Source organism: Balaenoptera ricei, chromosome 18, assembly GCF_028023285.1.
Source record: "Balaenoptera ricei isolate mBalRic1 chromosome 18, mBalRic1.hap2, whole genome shotgun sequence".
NCBI lineage: Eukaryota > Metazoa > Chordata > Mammalia > Artiodactyla > Balaenopteridae > Balaenoptera > Balaenoptera ricei.
In genome coordinates this window covers 10,016,549-10,035,013 of record NC_082656.1, presented here as the reverse complement: position 1 = coordinate 10,035,013, position 18,465 = coordinate 10,016,549, and the positions used below count along the sequence as shown (strand labels likewise).

At 40.6% G+C, this 18,465-nt stretch overlaps 1 protein-coding gene across 2 annotated transcripts in view; it reads left to right on the top strand.

Annotated features, from left to right (window-relative positions):
• Nucleotides 1–18,465, top strand: part of STARD13 (StAR related lipid transfer domain containing 13) — a 382,310-nt gene that overhangs the window by 138,676 nt on the left and 225,169 nt on the right. Inside the window, exon 1 of one of the 2 annotated variants that reach the window (XM_059903376.1) lies at nt 14,126–14,475. The exons of the other annotated variant lie outside the window; for it this stretch is intronic. Coding sequence (XP_059759359.1) covers nt 14,352–14,475 — 124 coding nt within the window. The 5' untranslated portion in view covers nt 14,126–14,351. Of the gene's footprint in view, nt 1–14,125; nt 14,476–18,465 lie in introns of those variants that run through there. 2 annotated transcript variants of the gene reach the window in all.

Genomic DNA, 18,465 nt, shown 5'->3' with positions numbered 1-18,465 from the left:
ATTCTTAATAATTTCTTAGTGCTCTCGAATAATTTTGTTCTGCATGTGAATGCTACACAAAACCCCAAGAAATCTATTAAATTATAACTAAACACTAAAATAAATCCTAGGACATTAAAACAAATAGTACTAGCAGGTTTTCACTGTATATTAATTTCTTGTTGCGGAAACTAATTATAGTGTGAAAAACATTTTTTCCTACTGCCCAATTCCAACTAAGAATGAGCAAGGTACAGTGAAACTGAAATTCAACTAAAGTGGTATTAGCAGATTTTTGCTGTATATTAATTTCTTGCTGTCCTTCTGAAACTAATTGTGTTATGAAATGGTTATGAAAACCATTGTTCCCTATACCCCAAACCCAGCTAAGAATGAGAAAGTAGGAAACTCAGCAAAAGTGGCCTGTAAAATACTAAAATTTATTTCCTCTTCTAGGAGGGTCAAAGGGGTAAGTATAATTATTTGTAATCAATTAATTTGAAAGAGCTCATTGTAATTGACAATTATATTTGCCAGGCCTTGTTCTAAATGCTGTATAAATATGACCTTATTTAATCATTATAACAGTCCTATGGGGTAGAGAAATTATTATCCCCATTTTACAGATGAGAAAGCAGAGACACAGAGAAGCTATAACTTGTTCTAGCAAGTGGCTGAGCTAGATTGGAAAGGATAAAGGCCATTAACTTGGATACAGGCCATGAACAATATGATTATGCACTTTATCCTGTAGCTTATATCCATTTCTAGTAATCTGAACTGTCATGGCAATTTATCTTTTGAATATAAAATCAAAAGTATCTGGAGAAATTAAAAGATTATGAATCTATTGATATTTCTTGAATTACTGAATATTTACTATGTTTCTATTTTTTATATTACCTAATTTTTACTTTACTATGTTTATATTTTATATATTACTTATATGTTTATATTCTTTTATATTATATTAATTATTATATTATTATAAAATATTGTTTTATATACCAAATATATTGGTAAGTATTTACCAAGCCCAGTGATTCTCTATCCCATTAATAAGTGGTTCCCAAAACAAGAGAGATTTTTCTTCCAACTGCCTTCAAAATAATATGTTATATATGTCTATGTCTATAAACATAGACACACATTCTTTAAAAAAGAGAAAGTAAGCTTTCAGATACTTCTTTGTTTACAAGCCTAAAACAAGTGGTAGTTGATCAGAAGACAAATACGCACCCATTAAGATGGTCTCAAGTTGATTGTTTTTTCGCCTTGAACCACTAAACTTGTTTCCAGACCATTAACTCTGCTCAAGACAGATAAATAAATACCTGTTAGAAAAGTTTCTTGATTTACATTTAAGTCTTTTTGGAGTGGGCATTATATATATATATTTTTTATTTGGTAGCTAACATCAAGTGCACTGAAATGGAATAGAGAGTGACTTTTCAGGGTATTTGAAATGTCTACTCAGGAGGCAGGTAGGATTTCATCTGTGTCAGCACAGAAAGACAACCACAGAGACACCTGCTAAATGTCTCAATGCTTTGAGAAGCTAAGAATCACAAGTGGGAGAAAGTACTTCTGAAATGGTGTCTGGGTTGCCTGACGAGGCTAAACAGAAATAAGAATATTATTCCATCTCTAGTATTGCCAGATAAAATACAGAACAACACAAATACAGGTATTGCATGGGACACACTTCTAGTAAAAATTCTTTGCTGTTTATCTGAAATTCAAACTTAACTGGACACCCTGCACTTTTATTTGCTAAATCTGGCAGCTTTACTCACTTCCCAAGCCTGCACCTGGTGGTCCAAAGGTCTTGTTCGGAGATTTCAATAGGGAATGTTTGTAGTGATGGGAAGGGGTAGATTGTGCAGGGATCTCTGACAAGGAATATTGGGAGGGCCTCCCAGAAGGCCCTCTAGTTGGAGGCTAGAAACTCCTGCCTATTGAAGCCCCTGGAAGACATTCTGAATGTTGGGCTGGCTCCTCACGATGCCTCTTCTGGCTCTGGTTCTGGTCGACTGGCTTCATGTCCACAGCCACCACCTTATTCCTGTCCCAGATATAAGCTCATTCTCATTCTCAAAGCTCGCTTAGTCCACACTCTTGTTTAAGACCCTGCATGGCACAGGGTCTTTTGCACTTAACGTTGCTCTTTCTAGAGCCAAGCACGTAGCCCAGGACATACTAGAGGGCTAATAAATGTTTACTAAACTTGAGGTTTTCAAAGATTTTTGTTATTGTTTTCCTGCTAATAATAGTAAGCAGGAAACAGGAATAAAGTTGTTCCCTCCTAAACTGTCATTATTTCTCTTCATTTTCAAAGCCCATAATAAGGAAAGACAGTTGCCCCGCCTGGGGTCTGGTATACAGGATGTACTCAAGGAGTACTTGTTGAGTGACTGAATGAATGCTAATTATAATATCCGAATACAAAGAGGGCCTTAGATTTGTCTACACTTTTTACAAATATCACTTAATTGAAAGAGCTTTTCTGTATTATAGGAGCTAGGCCAGGATGGGGGTGGGGACTGGTTAGATGTTACTCGGCTCAGACACATTGAAGGGAAGAATTGGTGGAGGGGTGCCTTGAGGAAGTGGGGTAAAGGATTACTCACAGGGTTTACTCCCCTGAGATAAGAAGTGTTTGAAGTCGAGGGAGAGACTGGGGACATAAGTAGTACCAAACAGCAGTGATGGAAGGAGGAAGGGGAAGGAAATCACAAGCCCTGTTATCAGAAAGGGGAGGAGAGTTCTTACAGGTGCCAGGCCCTTTGGGCACTTTTCCCAAACGGTCATATATCTGAAAATGACAGATCTATATTGATATGCATTAGTTAGGAACTACCCACAGTGTGAGAGATTACTAAATTCTGAAATTCACATAGCATAAAAACCTTCTTTAATGTAGTTCAATTTGAAATATTTATCACATTCCACTAAAATGTTTTAATATTGACAGGAAAAAAATACTGTGAGTTACAATTGAGTTTTTTACCAAATCATCTCTAATTGGTTTCCATTGCACAATAAGGTAAAAGCATATTAGATACATGGCTAGCTGCCATTTTACCTTGGGATACTTTTCCCACCAAGATGAAAGCAGAATAGAACAGGTTAAAGTAAATTAGTAAATTTAAGAATACAACACTCAAGATGTAAGCAAATGGATATTAAACCATAAAGAATGGTTTTTAATATTTGAAGCAAGATTTATTGTTGCTTTTACTAGTTAAAAACATTTTTTGTCCTTCCTTTTTTTTTTTTTTTTTTAAGAGTTATTTACGATTGGGAAGTGATAATTGTAACTTCTTTTTTTTTTTTTGGTCTATTGCAGTTAATCAGGTCATAGCTATCTTAGACTGAATTCAATTGAAGCCAGCTTTTATGTGGCTTTGGTTAACTGTTTAAGGCAGAAAACTGTCTTCAGATTTCAAAACTCAGCTTGAGGTTGTTACCCATATATATGCTTTATTAGAAATAAATTAAAAGAAGATCCAGAAACATCTGGAAACATTATTTTTTATGTCTAACATTCATTTTGTAAAAGAAAAATGATAAAAAAAAATTAAGTCATTTGAACTATGATATAGTGCATCTCTGACCTGATGAAAATTCTACATTTCCCTTTTTCTTGATATATTTATCTGCATAGTGACAGAAGGGTGATGAGTGTTCATGCTGTTAATGCTGTCATTAATCATTTAGCTATATATTTATTTTAATGTATTTTTAAAGCAAACTTGGACTACTAGACCTATACAGTATTCTTTTATGGGACATGGATAATTCCTGTCATAACTGCTAAAGATCCCTTATAACAAATAAACATTTAGCATGAATCCAAAAGTTTCACTTTCATACTAGTTCATCTTTGAACCCCCAGCAGTAAGCTCCTTTCATTAAATAATGTTGATATAGTATACGGCCTATCAAATGAAATCAGTGTTTAATGCTTGTGAAGGGCATACAACAGTGCAAATGTGCTATTTTATAAGGCATTAATCCAGAGAGCCAATAATATGTACAGTGAAGTTTATCTTGACAGGTAAATCAACTCATTGCTAAGTGAAATAGCCAGACAATACTATCCTTGTTGAACTGCAGGTGTTTAAAAAGCTAAGCGAACTAAGGAAAAACCTAACAGCGTCATGTGGGAGGAATGAATGCTGGTGAAGGAAGGGAAGCTTGGTTAGCTGGTTAGGCAGGTGCTTAGAAAATTTAAAGGAAAAAACAGAAATCTAAAATCAAAAGCAGATGCCTGGTTAGGTTTTTATGGCCTTACAGAAATAACAAGAGGACTAAGGTTAGGAACGCAAACATTAAAATAGTTATTTCTAAGAAATCTTGTTTTGGGAGAATGAAGTACAAGTTTTAGAGATAACCCTGCTCTAAGAATTCATTGTGCCAGATTAATTACAGGGAAATCCTGTCAATCTGAGAACAAACATATTTATCAGCCTTAGAAGTATTTATTAAATCTCTCCAGTATCTGTGGCAGGGTTCTATCCTTTATCCTGTCTTTCTTAAGATAACTATGATATAATGTTAGGAAATATTATTTGCAAGCATTTTTAACAATCGTAGCCAAGAGATGTAAACACATAAAGTATATGTGCATTTGCTTACTGAACGAGTTTACACTATTCTGTGTCTGCGATGCTGTACGTGGGGGAAAAGGCCATAGAACCCTATGATACATCTCCAACTAATAGTATTAAGAAAACACTTGCTTAAAACAATCGATGGGTGAATTTTGTGGTATGCCATTAGTATCTTAATGAAGATGTTATTTAAGAACATGAAGGTGGCTAAAATAAAATAAAGCCATTAAAGAGAAATTAGAAAAATAACAGAAAGGATTTGTGAGCAGGAATAATTAATGTCTCAAGTGAAAATTATTATGTTTAATAGTTACACCAAGAAAAGTATAATGAGTAGAGAGAAGATAGAGCAAAATGTTTTCCTGGTCAGACACCTGACCTGCAGTGAATTACAGTTCATAAGTGAGGGTTGCAGAGAACATAATTTATTCTTCAAGTTATTGAAAGCCAAGGGATTGCACTTTGTGTTTAGTTCTCCCATGATTTGTCTACAAAACCCCTTTGATGAAATACATGACATTTCATCTGCTAGAAAATCTTGTGTTTACTTTTGGCTGCACCATGTAAGGGTCAAGCTGGGGGACGTCTCCAGCCTTGCCACCCTGCCTTAACTTCTCTGGCAGGGCTCCCATCTCCAGCCCCAACTGCTGTCGTCCAGCATACAGAGCTGTTCTAATGCACAGTTTCACCCTGTCACAGTGGAATGAAATGCCGGACACCAGACACAGGCTGTATATGGTTGATGTGCATTTTTAGTGTAGTTTTATATTGCTCGGTGTCCCTTGCCCAACTTGAAGGCTCTGAACAATCCTTTCCAGCACCTCCGCTTCCCAATTCCTGTTACTCTCTAGATTTCTCTATTAGAATCCTTTGAGGTATTGGACTTTTGTTTGCTCCAGCACCCCAGACCCTCTTCTATTCCTTTCAGTCCCCCTTTTCACTCTCCAGAGAACCGGGGCCCTTTCCTGCTTGAGCTCAGTTGAGCCTAAATCAGTTTGTTTTGTGATCACCTCACGCTTACGCTTACGTGGAAGGTGACCAACTGGTTCTTACTCTAAGAGTTTTTACCTCTTGCAGTTGCTTCTCTCCAGATTAAATTCCACCAGCTACTCTTTCTGCCCCACCGCTTTGGTATGCTGTATTGGAGCCCCTTTTTGTTCCTCTGGATTCATTTAACTTCTGTCCTTCTGCTCTTACCCACACCCTATAGTTTTTGTTTCTCCTCTTTCTTTTTCTTAACCATTATTCTGTTCTCCTTTAAAACCATGCACACTTTATCGACCAAAAATTTGTATTTTTCCCCTAGACAGGACATTGATTTTTGTTTTTCAGTACTGTATTCCTATTCAGAGAATCACATGTTTACCCTGCATGTTAAATTCACAGAACACTCCTACATATTAAAGATAACCCAATTCATTTCTCTTGTATATTTATGATACTGATGACTGCATTTACATTTTAACACAGAAAACTTTAGACTCCAACCCTAGTATTGGTGGAAGGAGGGTGTTAAATTATGACAAGATTAGTTTTCTCAAATGTTAAATGCAGATTTGGGGGAAAAAAACCCTAAGTAATTAATCAGCTTGATTAAATGTTCTGAAATATTTCGTAACATCCACCCATAATTTATTACTATTATTAAATTTCCTGTCATTCTTGGCTCTTTTATCAATTGTGACTTGGTACCTATGTGTGCATATTTATCAGTTTCTACCTTTTAATGGATTAATGCTTAACATTTCAGCATATGAGTGGATAACACATGGGCACACCCAGCTGCCCTAGCCCACTTTATAACCCCAATTTACAGTTCGTATTCATTCAATAAATATATATTGAGCCCTTACCATGTATTGGGCACTATATTCCACTAGGGATACAGATATTAAAAACTTACTTCCTACCCTCAAGGGGATCACAATCCAATGGGGGCATGAAACTATTACTCTATGGAGCTTAGGTATGTCTACAAAGAGGAAGAACCAGTGTGTCCTGGCAGGAGAAAGTAGTGCAAAGGCCCTGAGGCCAGAGAGTGTGTGCATTCAGGGAGCTGCCATTTTCTCTATTTTCTCTGTCACACATCAGGCAAGTGTTTACATGAAAGTGAGAAGGAAGAAAGTGTGCATGGCTTATGTGGGGTACTTAGAAAAGGCAAATTCATAGAAACAGAAAGTAGAATAGAGGTTACCAGGGGCTGGGGGCAGGAGGCAAAGAAGAGTTATTGTTTATGAGCACAGTGTTTTCACTGGGGATGAAGAAAAAAGTATTATATAGATAGTGATGATTATACAACATTGTGAATGTATTTAATACCACTGAAATGTATACTTACAAAGAGTTAAGTGATAAATATTATATTATGTATATTTTACCACAATAAAACAAAAAAAATTTTAAGTGTGCCTGGGCCTTGAGGAGAGTGGTGATGTTTGGAGACAGCCACTGTGGGAGAACAGGAACAAGACCCAGCTAGAGACACGGTGAAAATTTTGCTAATGACTCTCACTCCATCAGTATCCTGTCACCTGCTGGGCAGTTCTGAGATTTCGTTGACAGCCTGTGGTGGCCTGGATGTAAGAGTGGATATAGCGGTTTTGCCAGACAGGCATGAAATAACTAGGAACTGAAATAGCTCTGTGTGTGTGTAATGAGAAAGTGGTTGAAGGCTGGCTCATGGCGCTAAACCCAAGACTTAGAAGGGAGTGAAGCCAAGGAGAGGGACTGATTAAGTAAAGGAAAAGCAAAAGCAAGGATTATGAGACCAGATGAGGAATGCTGGAAGGACACAAGATGGTTCTAGAAGTTGAGATAAAAGTTCGAGAATTTGAAAGCACAGCAGTGTGGATGGTGTGACTCAGTCCAGGGTGTGTCCATGGGGGTTGGTGGGTGAAGTTGGAGACAAAAGTCTCTGCAGTTGTGAGTTGAAGAAACTAAGTTCCCCAGAAGAGATAGGACAGCATCAGGTATCATTTAGAATTTCCAGTCAAGGCATGAGCTTTCTTGCAAATGATGTATTATTTATTTATTCGTCACTTGCATTCATTGAGGGCCTACTTTGTACCAGACACTGTTCTAGGTGCTGGGAAAAAAGACAATTCCCTGCTCTCCTGGAATTTCCACTCCAGTGAAGCGGCAAGTTGGGTAACAAACAAAAAAAAAACAAACACAAAATACTCCATGGGCATGTGCTATTATGGTCTCCCAAAGTGTACATGAAAAATATAGCAACATGCACGGACCTAGAGATTGTTATACTGAGTGAAGTAAGTCAGACAGAGAAAGAGAAATATCGTATGATACAAGCTGAATCTAAAAAGAAATGATACAAATGAACTAACTTACAAAACAGAAACAGACTCACAGACTTAGAGAATGGAATTATGGTTACCAGCGGGGAAGGGTGGGAGGAAGAGATAGTTAGGGAGTTTGGGATTGACATGTACACACTGCTATATTTAAAATGGATAACCATGTCCTGGCTATTGTAAATAGTGTTGCAGTGAACATTGTGGTACATGACTCTTTTTGAATTATGGTTTTCTCAGGGTATATGCCCAGTAGTGGGATTGCTGGGTCATATGGTAATTCTATTTTTAGTTTTTTAAGGAACCTCCATACTGTTCTCCATAGTGGCTGTATCAATTTACATCAGAAACTAACACAACACTATAAAGCAATTCTACTCCAATAAAGATGTTAAAGAATAAAAAAAAAAAAATGGATAACCAACAAGGACCTACTGTATAGCACAGGGAACTCTGCTCAATATTATGTAACAACCTAAATGGGAAAAGAATTTGAAAAAGAATAGATACATGTATATGTATAACTGAATCACTTTGCTGTACATCTGAAACTATCACAACATTGTTAATCAACTGTACTCAATATAAAATAAAAAGTTAAAAAAAAAAAAGAATTACAGTATTTGTAAAGTCAGTGAGATATTATGATACGATATTAAGCCTGAAGATTCCAGGCATTTACAAATCTACATCAGGAAAACACTAAACATAGCCAAAGATATTGATTGGCAATACAGAGCTTACAGCTAACACTAAATTTTGCTTCCACAAAAGCATGGAGCCCAGTGATATTTTAATTAACAGAACAAAACCCCCAAAGCCATGAAAACTGTTAGCATTAGCAGCTTGGCAGATTCAGAGCGTGGCAATGGGCCAGTAAGACACATCCAATGGAACAAGCACAAATTGGTGACTGTGAGCTCAGGACCCAGCATGAAAAGCCATCTTCTTCAGAACTTCCAGCAACATTTTTTATGAGGAAATAAATAATTTGAGATTTCATTTCAGAATCTCCAACAACAAGACCCTGGAGTGTAGCCTGAAGGGAGCATGGGAGGAGTGGTTGCTACATCACATCTCTCTTGGGGAGGGAGCATGCAGGAAGAGTCCCAGGGAGCTCTTCACCCTTCTGTCGTGCAGTGAGGGGCAATGGGTCACAGCAAGGAAGGCAATTTCCTACAGAAAAGCTGAAAAACATGAAATAATGGACTGTGACCATAGGCTCCTGGCAAAGGATTGCTGGCTTGGGACAGTTAGAAATTGGATTTTTTTTCTAAAGCAAAGGCTTCTGACAACAAAATATTCAACAAGTGGACAGTAGAATGTGGTTCTCCATTCTTAGGCATAAGGGGTGATGGCACAGATGAGTTGAACATGGAAGGAGGAGTAGAAAAGATAGGAATTTAAGAGAATTCAGAGACACTGGCTTCATATGTATAGGTGGATGGGTGGCAGGACCTGCTTATTACTTGTGATTGGGGGTGACAGTGGTGACGGATCTTAATCATACAGCATTAGGAGAAAGAGAAAGAAAAAACCTCTTTTGGTTTCTTTGGGTTTTTTTGCTTTTGCCAACGTTGTTGACAGTATTGTTTGTAATTGTGGAAATTTGGAATGAAATGTCCAAAATTATGAAAGTTTGAAAATAAATTATGGTATGTCTATCCAACAGAATTCTATATATTCATTAAAAACTGTATTTCAAAAGACAACAATAAATTGGGAAAATGCTCACAATCTAATGCTAAATGAGAAAAATTTCAAAATTTGGTATAAAAGTTATTATTTTTTTTAATGTGTAAAGAAAAAAACTGAAAAGGAAAATTTTCAATCGTTATCAGCTCTTTCTTTCTGGTAATATTACAGGTATTTTTAATATTTCTACATATACTTTTCTACGTTTAAAAATCTGTAACCATCAATATGTATTACTTAAAATTAATAAATTTTATGTAAATAGAGTGATAATTAATGATGCCACAAGCATAATTATGGTTTACACTTACACTAAGGAGCAGACTCTAGTAATAACCAGCCATCCAAAACTCATTTAGTCAGTAAATGAGTCTTTATGTGTTGTTCACTGAAAAAGGCACAAGGGATTCAGAAATAAAAGTACCAGTCCTGCTGAAGAAACTGAGGACTAGTGAGGAGGCTGAGAGGAAAGCAGACAAGTGGCCATAGTGCTCTGTGATAAGTTCTCCTCCAGAGATGGGCCCAAGGTGCTGTAGGAACACAGGAGAGGAGGAACAGTCCAGCCACTGGGATTCGTGGCAGGCTTCCAGGAGGAGGTGACATCTGAGTTGAATCTTGAAGGATGAGTGAAGAAAAAAATCAGAGGAAAAGTGTTCAAGTAGAAGGAATGTATAAAGACGGAATTCAGTGAGAGCAGTAGCTTTCTAATGTGAAGCTCATTATGCTGAAATTCAGGGGAGGAAAAAAGAAAACATGGACTAAACCAGTTACTGTGGGGATGGAGAGACAGAGAAAGATTGAAGCAATATAAGAACTTTTGGAGTTCAGAATGTCTTCTAGATTCTCTCTTGGACACGAGATGTGTGCGTGATCACATCACTTGGCTAACATAGGAAATAGAGTTGGAAGAGTAGGTTTAGAGGGAAATTTTTAGAAATATCCATTAGCAAAGTAAACAATATATAGCATCAGAGAAAAATCACTCATTTGTTCTGCAAGTTTTTGCTGAGCACAACTGTCAGGGGCTGATCTAGGTCCTGAGGACACAGTGGTGAATCAGACAGACAAGACCTCGATCTAACATTGCTCAAGGTTTGCCTTGGAGACAAACCACAAACAAACAAACAAACAAGAAAATGTCCAGAAGCGATAAGTGCCATAAAGAAAATTAAGCTGCATGCCACGAGAGGGAGTAATGGGTTATTTAGATTGGGTGTCAGAGGCTCAGAAACGATTTGGGATAGGAGAACAATGTGACAGTGATAATGATTGGACAGCGATATGGTAGCATTGATTGAATCTTTTCTTTGTGATTATTCCACTTATTACACAATACAATCCCATAGGTAGGTAGTGCTGAGGGTCCAAAACTTGCCCAGAGTCAAACTCAACTCTGCCTGTAGCCATAATCTCAAAAATATGTGTACTTTCTGTCTGTATCAGGTTGGGCCTTGAGAGGTGAGGGCTGTAACCACGGGAAGGAATATAATCATCCAGGGACACGGAAGCATGAGGAAGAATTGGGGGTGGGGGCCAAGAACTGAAACCCGGGGAATGCCGACATCAAGCTGGTGGAAGGGGAGCTCTGAAGACAAGCGCCTCAGCTACGTGGGGCACAGCGTGAGATGGACGAGGCCCAGGGGACAGTGTAGCCTGACAGCCACAAGACAAGGCAGTGTGCAGAGGAAGGGACGGTCAGCAGTGTCCTCTCGTCCACACACCCGAGAAGGAACAGGAACAACGGGAAACATCCATTAGATGTAGCAACTGGGCAGTTCCTGGTGACCTTGCCAAGACTGGTTTCAGTGAGCTGGTGAGGGAGCCCAGACTGCAGTGTTGATAAGGGAATACTTCTTTTCTAAGAGATACAGGGTAGAGGCAGTGTGCTTTGTTATGGTGGTGGTTGTTTTGGTTTGGGTTTGGTTTAAAGAGGTGTAAGACTAGAAGGTTGAGCCCATGGAGGAGGAGGGGTTGAGGCTGTAGGAGACAGAGGAAATAACTGATAAAGCTAAGCCCTTGTAGGGACAAGAAAGGATGGTAAGCAGAGCACACAGGTCAAGGGCTAGATCTTGGGTAGGAAAAGAGGTACCTCTTTCCTGTGTTGGGAGGGAAGGGAGTAAGTAAGAAGCCTATAAGGGTAAGGAGTTGCCTGACTTCTTTTCTGTGATGTCGGTGGTATTGTCATCTGCTCAAGGTGAAGACCCCAAGGGGAGTGTCATCCTTAAGGTTCAGCTTTGAAATAGGGCTCCTGGAGAATGGGAGTGGATGCTAAGGGCCTGTATAAAAGTCTCCAAGTAGCCCCGCTGAGTTTAGAACCCTTGCATTTGTGGCTGCTGCATCCGCACAGCTGTAAGCTTTCCTTCAGCAGGGCCAGCAGCCAGGCAGGCAGGGAGTGGGGCTGTGCCGTGTGGCACCTGTTCTGGGGAGGTCACTCCAGTCTTTCATCTGGCTTCTCATGGACAGTCCTGAATTCATGGACCCTTCAACAGCCAGAGCTAAACAAATTTGCAAAGCCAGAATTTATCTTCACATTAGTCATTTAAAGAAAACCCCTAATCAATGACATCTGAATATAAAATATGTATTAAAATAGAAAGCAGTAGGGACCCAGGATCTTCAGAACTAAATGATCAGTGAAATAGCTGGAATGTTCCTTGTACTGTTCTATTCCCGTGCATATAATGTTACAACTACTGCCTCCATTTGATTCAATTAGAGATCCTCTTTTTAAAGTTAAATACACAGCTTCCCTGGGAATGTAATTGTGAAACGTTTTGTCGTTATACTGCACGGCAGTCACTTTAAGATAACACAAATCTTGCTTCTGGCAGAGCATTTCCTTACCACTACATGCATACAAAACGGGATGTAATCAAAAGGGTATTTGGCATGGGTCCAGAAAGCAATCTGGATTAGTCTGTAACTGGCTGCCATAGTTTCAAGTCCATTTCTGATCCATGACTTATTGCTTCATAACTGACAATTTCAAAGGTTTACCAGGATGGCACAAAAAAAAAGCTCAACCATTAGTTTCTAGGTTCTTCTGAAGTGTTTCACTAGTGAACATTTTTGAATATTTAAAATAAGAGAATAAGACAATAAAGATGGTTTTTGCCATCATTTCTCCCCCCCATTTTCTACCAACAATATAAACTAGTGGAGGGAATATTTACTAAAAGTATAGAATTGTAGAGGGAGCACTTCAGGTAGCTGTTAATTTCCACTCCTTAAGTCAATAGCAACTTATATAATAGAGAGAGGATTGGATAATTTTCTTTAATTTTCAAACTTCACATGGAGCACCTGAAATTTTTTTTTTTAAAAAGAAAAGACAAAGAAAACAGCTAACTAAACTCTGGTTCTTATTTAGCAGCCTGATACAAAGGCAATTAAAAAGAAGTGATATTCAAGCAATTTTACTGTTTAAATAATTCAGAAATTCTCTTTTGAAATAGTTCAGTTTCTTTAGCCAAACTTGAGATGTATGACATTAATCACATCTTATATCCTTGCGTTACATCAAATGTTGTCGTCATTACCGTCATTACTTTCTCTAAAGGTCCTCCAGGCTCTTTAGAAGCAAAACCTTGAGAACAGCAGGACACCCTGAGGCCTGAGCTAGTATTGTCTTTATCTTTTGAGTGAGGCTTTGGAGCCCAGGGAAATGACTTGGACACCACCTCCTCAGGTATTTCTTAAAGAACCAGTATATACACACCATTGTAAAGCAATTATACTCCAATAAACATGTTAAAAAAAAAAAAACAGTATATTTCCCGCCTCTTCCCTGCAGGAATTAGGGTTAATTTCTAATTATAAGCCCACTTCATGTTATCGGCTAAAATACCTTAAAATTCTTTTCACATTTCACTTCCCCATAATACCTACTTTTCTAACTGCGTACAGATTTTAATGCTTTACCAGAATATGTAAATCTATTTTATGTAGGTTCCTCAAGGTTTGACCTTAATATTTACAAGTTATTTTCCTCGTAGTCAATGGCTATGCAATGAATAAATCATTTTAATTTGATTGTAGATTGCAGCCAGATAATCATCTCATTGATGAAACCAGGAAAGATTGATATAATACAAGTGCACCAGTATCTAACTCCAAAAGAATGTCAGCCAAACTGAGGAGTCGAATTAAAGTGATTTGAATTCAGGAAAACTACGATGAGTTATTTCGGCACTAGCTATGGCATAGTTTAAAATTTTTGTAATGATTGTGATGGTGGCGCTTTCTGAGTGAAAAAATGTAAAGTGTCAAGAAATGGGAGGAATATGGTACAGCCCCTGGCCTCTGAGTGAAAATGAAAAGAGGGGTGGAAACTCCGTAATCGGGGGCCCGTCGGAACCAAGCTGTCAGATTTAGGCGAGGGAGGGAGGGAGAGAAAGCTCCCTGGGGGAAGGAGTGGGGCGCTAGACCGTCCGGGAGGGAGAGGGGAGGGAAGGACGGGAGAGGAGGGGAGCGGAGGAGCGCTGAGCCGAGGGGAGGGAGGGGAGGGAAAGTGGGAAAGGGGTAGAGGAGTCGACGGAGCGCTGAAGTTACCCTTGCGCGGCGCGCGCAGTGGCAACGCGTCCCGGCCCCCCGCGCTGGACGGCGGAGGACCCCTGTCGCGCCCCTGGCTGGTCCCGGGACCCCAGCGGGAGTCCCGCGTCTGGCGTCTCGAGTCGCCGGGAGTCTGAGTTGCGGGCCACGCGGGACTGGTGGTGGCAAGCCCGCTGGTCGTTATGAGGACGGATCTAAAATGACCGGCAAGCGGAAACCTTTCCAAACGCAGCTCAGGCGGTCAATCAGTGAGCAGTTGCGGGACTCTACGGCCAGAGCCTGGGGTCGGCTGTGGAAAAACGTCCGGGAGAGACGGCTGGCAGGTCGGTGCCCCCGAGACTCGGGACCGCGGGAGCGGGAGGAGGCGCGGGCCGCGTCGCCCCGCCCGGCCCACCGCCCCGCCGCCGCCGTGGGCTCCCGGCACAGGTTTTCAGAGCCCGGGGATGGGCGGAGGAGGCTGCTCTCACCCCCTTGCTGGGCCGGGCCGGAGCGCCAGCGCTCCCCGCTTTCCGCGCGCGGGGACCTGGTGCGTGTGGGCTCCGCCCCGCGCGCGCGGACATCCCGGCGGGGCGCTGCGCGCGGGACCGGGAGCAGGCGCGGGGGTTACCTGGGGAGTCTTCCTTCGAGTGGCCGCTTTGCCTGGGCTGGCCCCGGCGCCGCCACCATCCACCCCACCCCCACCCCCGCCCCAGCCCAGTGAGTGAATGAGTGCCCAGCCCAAGTGGGCTCCAGGAGATCGGTCCCTCTCCCAACTTGGCCTTTTCCACGAGGGACACGTCCACTGCCTGTGTGGGAGCGGGAGTCAAGACAAGGCTAGGGAGCATATCCAAAGCTCTGGGAGACAGATGTTTATGGGGTAGAGGGGGAGGATTTGGGCCAAGACAGATGGACAGTGGTTGGTGCTCGTAGATAGCTGCCCACAACCCCTGTCCAGCTGTGGATCCGCTCTCCTCATTTGGGGGCTGCAAAAGAGCGGCCTCCCTTTTGGAATCCATTGCTCATGATTCAGAGGAGGAAAAGAGGTGATTATTCTGAGCCAAGAGGTTCTTAAGAATCCTTGCTTAGGTTAGAAGGCCAGTCCCCTCCTTAGCACCTCCCCCAGCCTCCTGGCTGTGGTCTTTCTTCTGTGCAAGCTCCTTGGACCTACCTCCTAGTAGGCCCACGGATGCAGGAAGTGGTCTGAGCCTTCTCAGAGCCCATGCTGGGAGCATTAGGTCTGGTTAGTCACCACATCATACCTGCCACAATAAGGGAAGGTGGCCTTCCGCCACAGCACAGTTCCCAGGCAGTGTAGGATTTAGGAATGCTCTCCCCAAGTGTTAGCTGCTGGAAGATGTTTCTGGAAATGGGGGACGTGTGGATGGAAGGGCCCCCGAGCTGATCGTGAGTCTAGTCTCTGGATCTTCTTGCCTCCTGTCTCTCCAGCAGTATCTCCTGAGTTGGCCAGTGACCACAGGGGTGGAAGAGAGGTCTAGAGAAGAAGAAGGTATGAAGCCTGGACAGAGGGCAGGGATGCCAAGGGTGAGATGGAAGATTGAACCTTTTCTGGGCTCCTCCCCCTTTTTCTTATTGAAGAAATGTAGAAGTCCTTTGCAAGATGTTCTGTCCTTACACCCATGCAGCCACATCTCTCCATTAGTCTGACAGCATTCTGGAGTAGATGCCCAGAGTCTGTATCTCCTTGAGCTAGGTCTTTATCAACCTAACTGGTCAAATTAGAAGTAGGGATTATAGATGATTCCAACACTCAATACTGTCCGCATAAAATGTTTATCCCGTATTTTCTCTCCAATACAGCGGCCCCATTTAGTAAGCACCCAAGAAATAAACAGGCTTTGCAGTCTGGACCCAGAAATAAGTTGTGGTAACCCAGTAGTTTTGACTGTTGATTTTTAAAGACCTGTATGTGCATTGCAGACCTAATTAATAACAACTAATAACTTTCCGTGTTATCGTGCTAAATTGTATAATCTACATGATGGATGGTGTTAGAGAAGTTTTTGTGGTCTAGTAAACTTTTGTTGCTTCATAACTTCAGAATGCTTACTGCAAATGTCTCCTTCATAGCTTCTGTTACTAAGTTTGTTAAGTTTGTTAAATCAATGGATCCTCAGGAAACAAGAAGTCTTTCCAAGAGGGCTGCCAAAGCTGTGCTGGGTTTTTATAGAAGCTAAGGCCAAAGATGACTGCAGCCCTGTCTTTTTCAAAAGGACATCGGGAAGGACGAGAGTGTAATGTAAAGATTTAAAACCGTTAAGATTTTCCAGGGAAGTCATTTATTCACATGAATTTTAGACTTTGCAGTTTAGTTAGGGCGGTGGAGAGAAAAAGTTTTGATTCTGAGAAATAAGTGATAGGTAGAGATTTTTAAGATCATGGATATATAGAAATTAAGGCTAAAAGTGGCTTCAGAATGGTAAGTATAAGGGTTCTCCCAGAATAGTGTAATTATTTTTTAAAATAGTGGTGTGAGGTTTTAAAATGTTTAATCAGAATATTAATATCTGCTTACCACTCTGCTAACAGTGGATGCCAGCAGGTTATTCAACTGGGACCAAACAATCCTCTGTGAAGCAGACTTCAACCTCTGCTTCTCTAAGCAAGCTGGGATGCTTGCCACAAAACCAAGCCAACTCCATGAAGGAGCTTTTAGATGCAAATTGATTTTCTTGGGTTTTCTTGCAAAGGTAGCTAAAATATGGAACTTTGGCCATGAGACACTGAAATACTTAAGTTATTAATGTTGGCATCAATTCTAGGTGAAAGTGTTCTTCATTTGTAAAAGTTTTCTTTATATGGTTTAGTTCACAATATCATCATAACCAACTGTATGAATGTACCCCAGAGAGACTCTGCCCGCCCCCCAAGAGATGATGTGAGGCTATTGGCTTTTGTTTCTTTTTCAGCTTTTTTCTATCACGTAAAAGTTTTGTGCTGGGACTTCTATAATTTCCCTAAAATTTTCTTCATATTACACTTAGTCAGTAGAACAGTATTCAAAGTGCTTTATAACAAACTTGTGTTTGTTGTCTAGAGCATTCTGAAGGTATTTGATGCGTCCTTTTGCTTTTTAACATCCTGAGGCAGGAAATCCTTATTCTAACTCACTGTTACTTCTCTTCATGAAAGCCCGTCTTGTCAATGGGACAAAAAGACAAGAAGAAGTAGAGCTGTTTTAAACATAGTGAAGCTTGTGGATTTCTGTGCTGTGGGACTGTATTTGGGAAGGAGGGGACTATACATAACTGGAAAACTATTTCTTCACACGCATCACAACGACACAAGTAATGAAACCGATAGAAGGATGAGGTGTGAATGATGTTCAAATATGTTCATTTCATCACAGAATTATAAAAGGGAGTTATTGGTTAAAGAAAGACTGATGCTGGGAGCTCTTTTTGGGCTTTGCAATTCTGTAGTAGCTGACAGACTTTCATCGGATTGTGGCGTTTTTAACAACATGTACTTACTTCTTAATTACCTAAGACTCTAATCCTCATAAGAGTCAGCAAGAGTTTTTCTCACCTGTCATCTCAATATTGATCATTGAAATAATGGTGGTAATTGTTGTTTATTCCCAAGATGACAAACTTAGTTAGTGTTCAAAGAAGTATTCTAATTCAGGTTGTCAGAAGTCGAAGGTCATCTGTGCCCATTTTGTGTTATACCACGCTGCCTTCTCCGTGGCTCTTATGGAGACACATGGACCTCAAATCCTTTCTCTAAGTCTCTCTGTCATTTGCAATTAGTTTTAAAAAGAACAACAAAATTAATTGGAAAAATTGCTCTTTCCTCCTGCAATGACAAGGATAACCCTATGCACCAAAAATAGCTTGTCTCCCAGTCATCCTATTGGGCTGGGTAGTGTATGGGCTTATAGAGAGTTAAAACAAACAGCCATACATCTACCTTGTTGGGGCTCCTATGTGGTGTGCCCTGCCCATTACCATCGCTGCAAGAAGCCAAGGGCTGCAAGAAAGAGATGTTGTCATAAAGCGTAAACACAGGTTTCTTCAAGGTAGGTGAATGACAGGTTCTTTTGGCCTCTTCAGTTCCCTAATCAGCCACCACTGGTGACAATTCTTAACTTTTATAGCATCATTAAATTCTCTAGGCAGAAGCATACCCTTTAGCTTCTGGTCTTTGTAAGCAGCTTGAACTACTTCTCAAAAGTTTAGGTCTGGGGCTTCCCTGGTGGCTCAGTGGTTAAGAATCCACCCCCCAATGCAGGGGACATGGGTTCGAGCGCTGGTCCAGGAAGATCCCACATGCCGTGGAGCAACTAAGCCTGTGCGTCACAACTACTAAGCCTG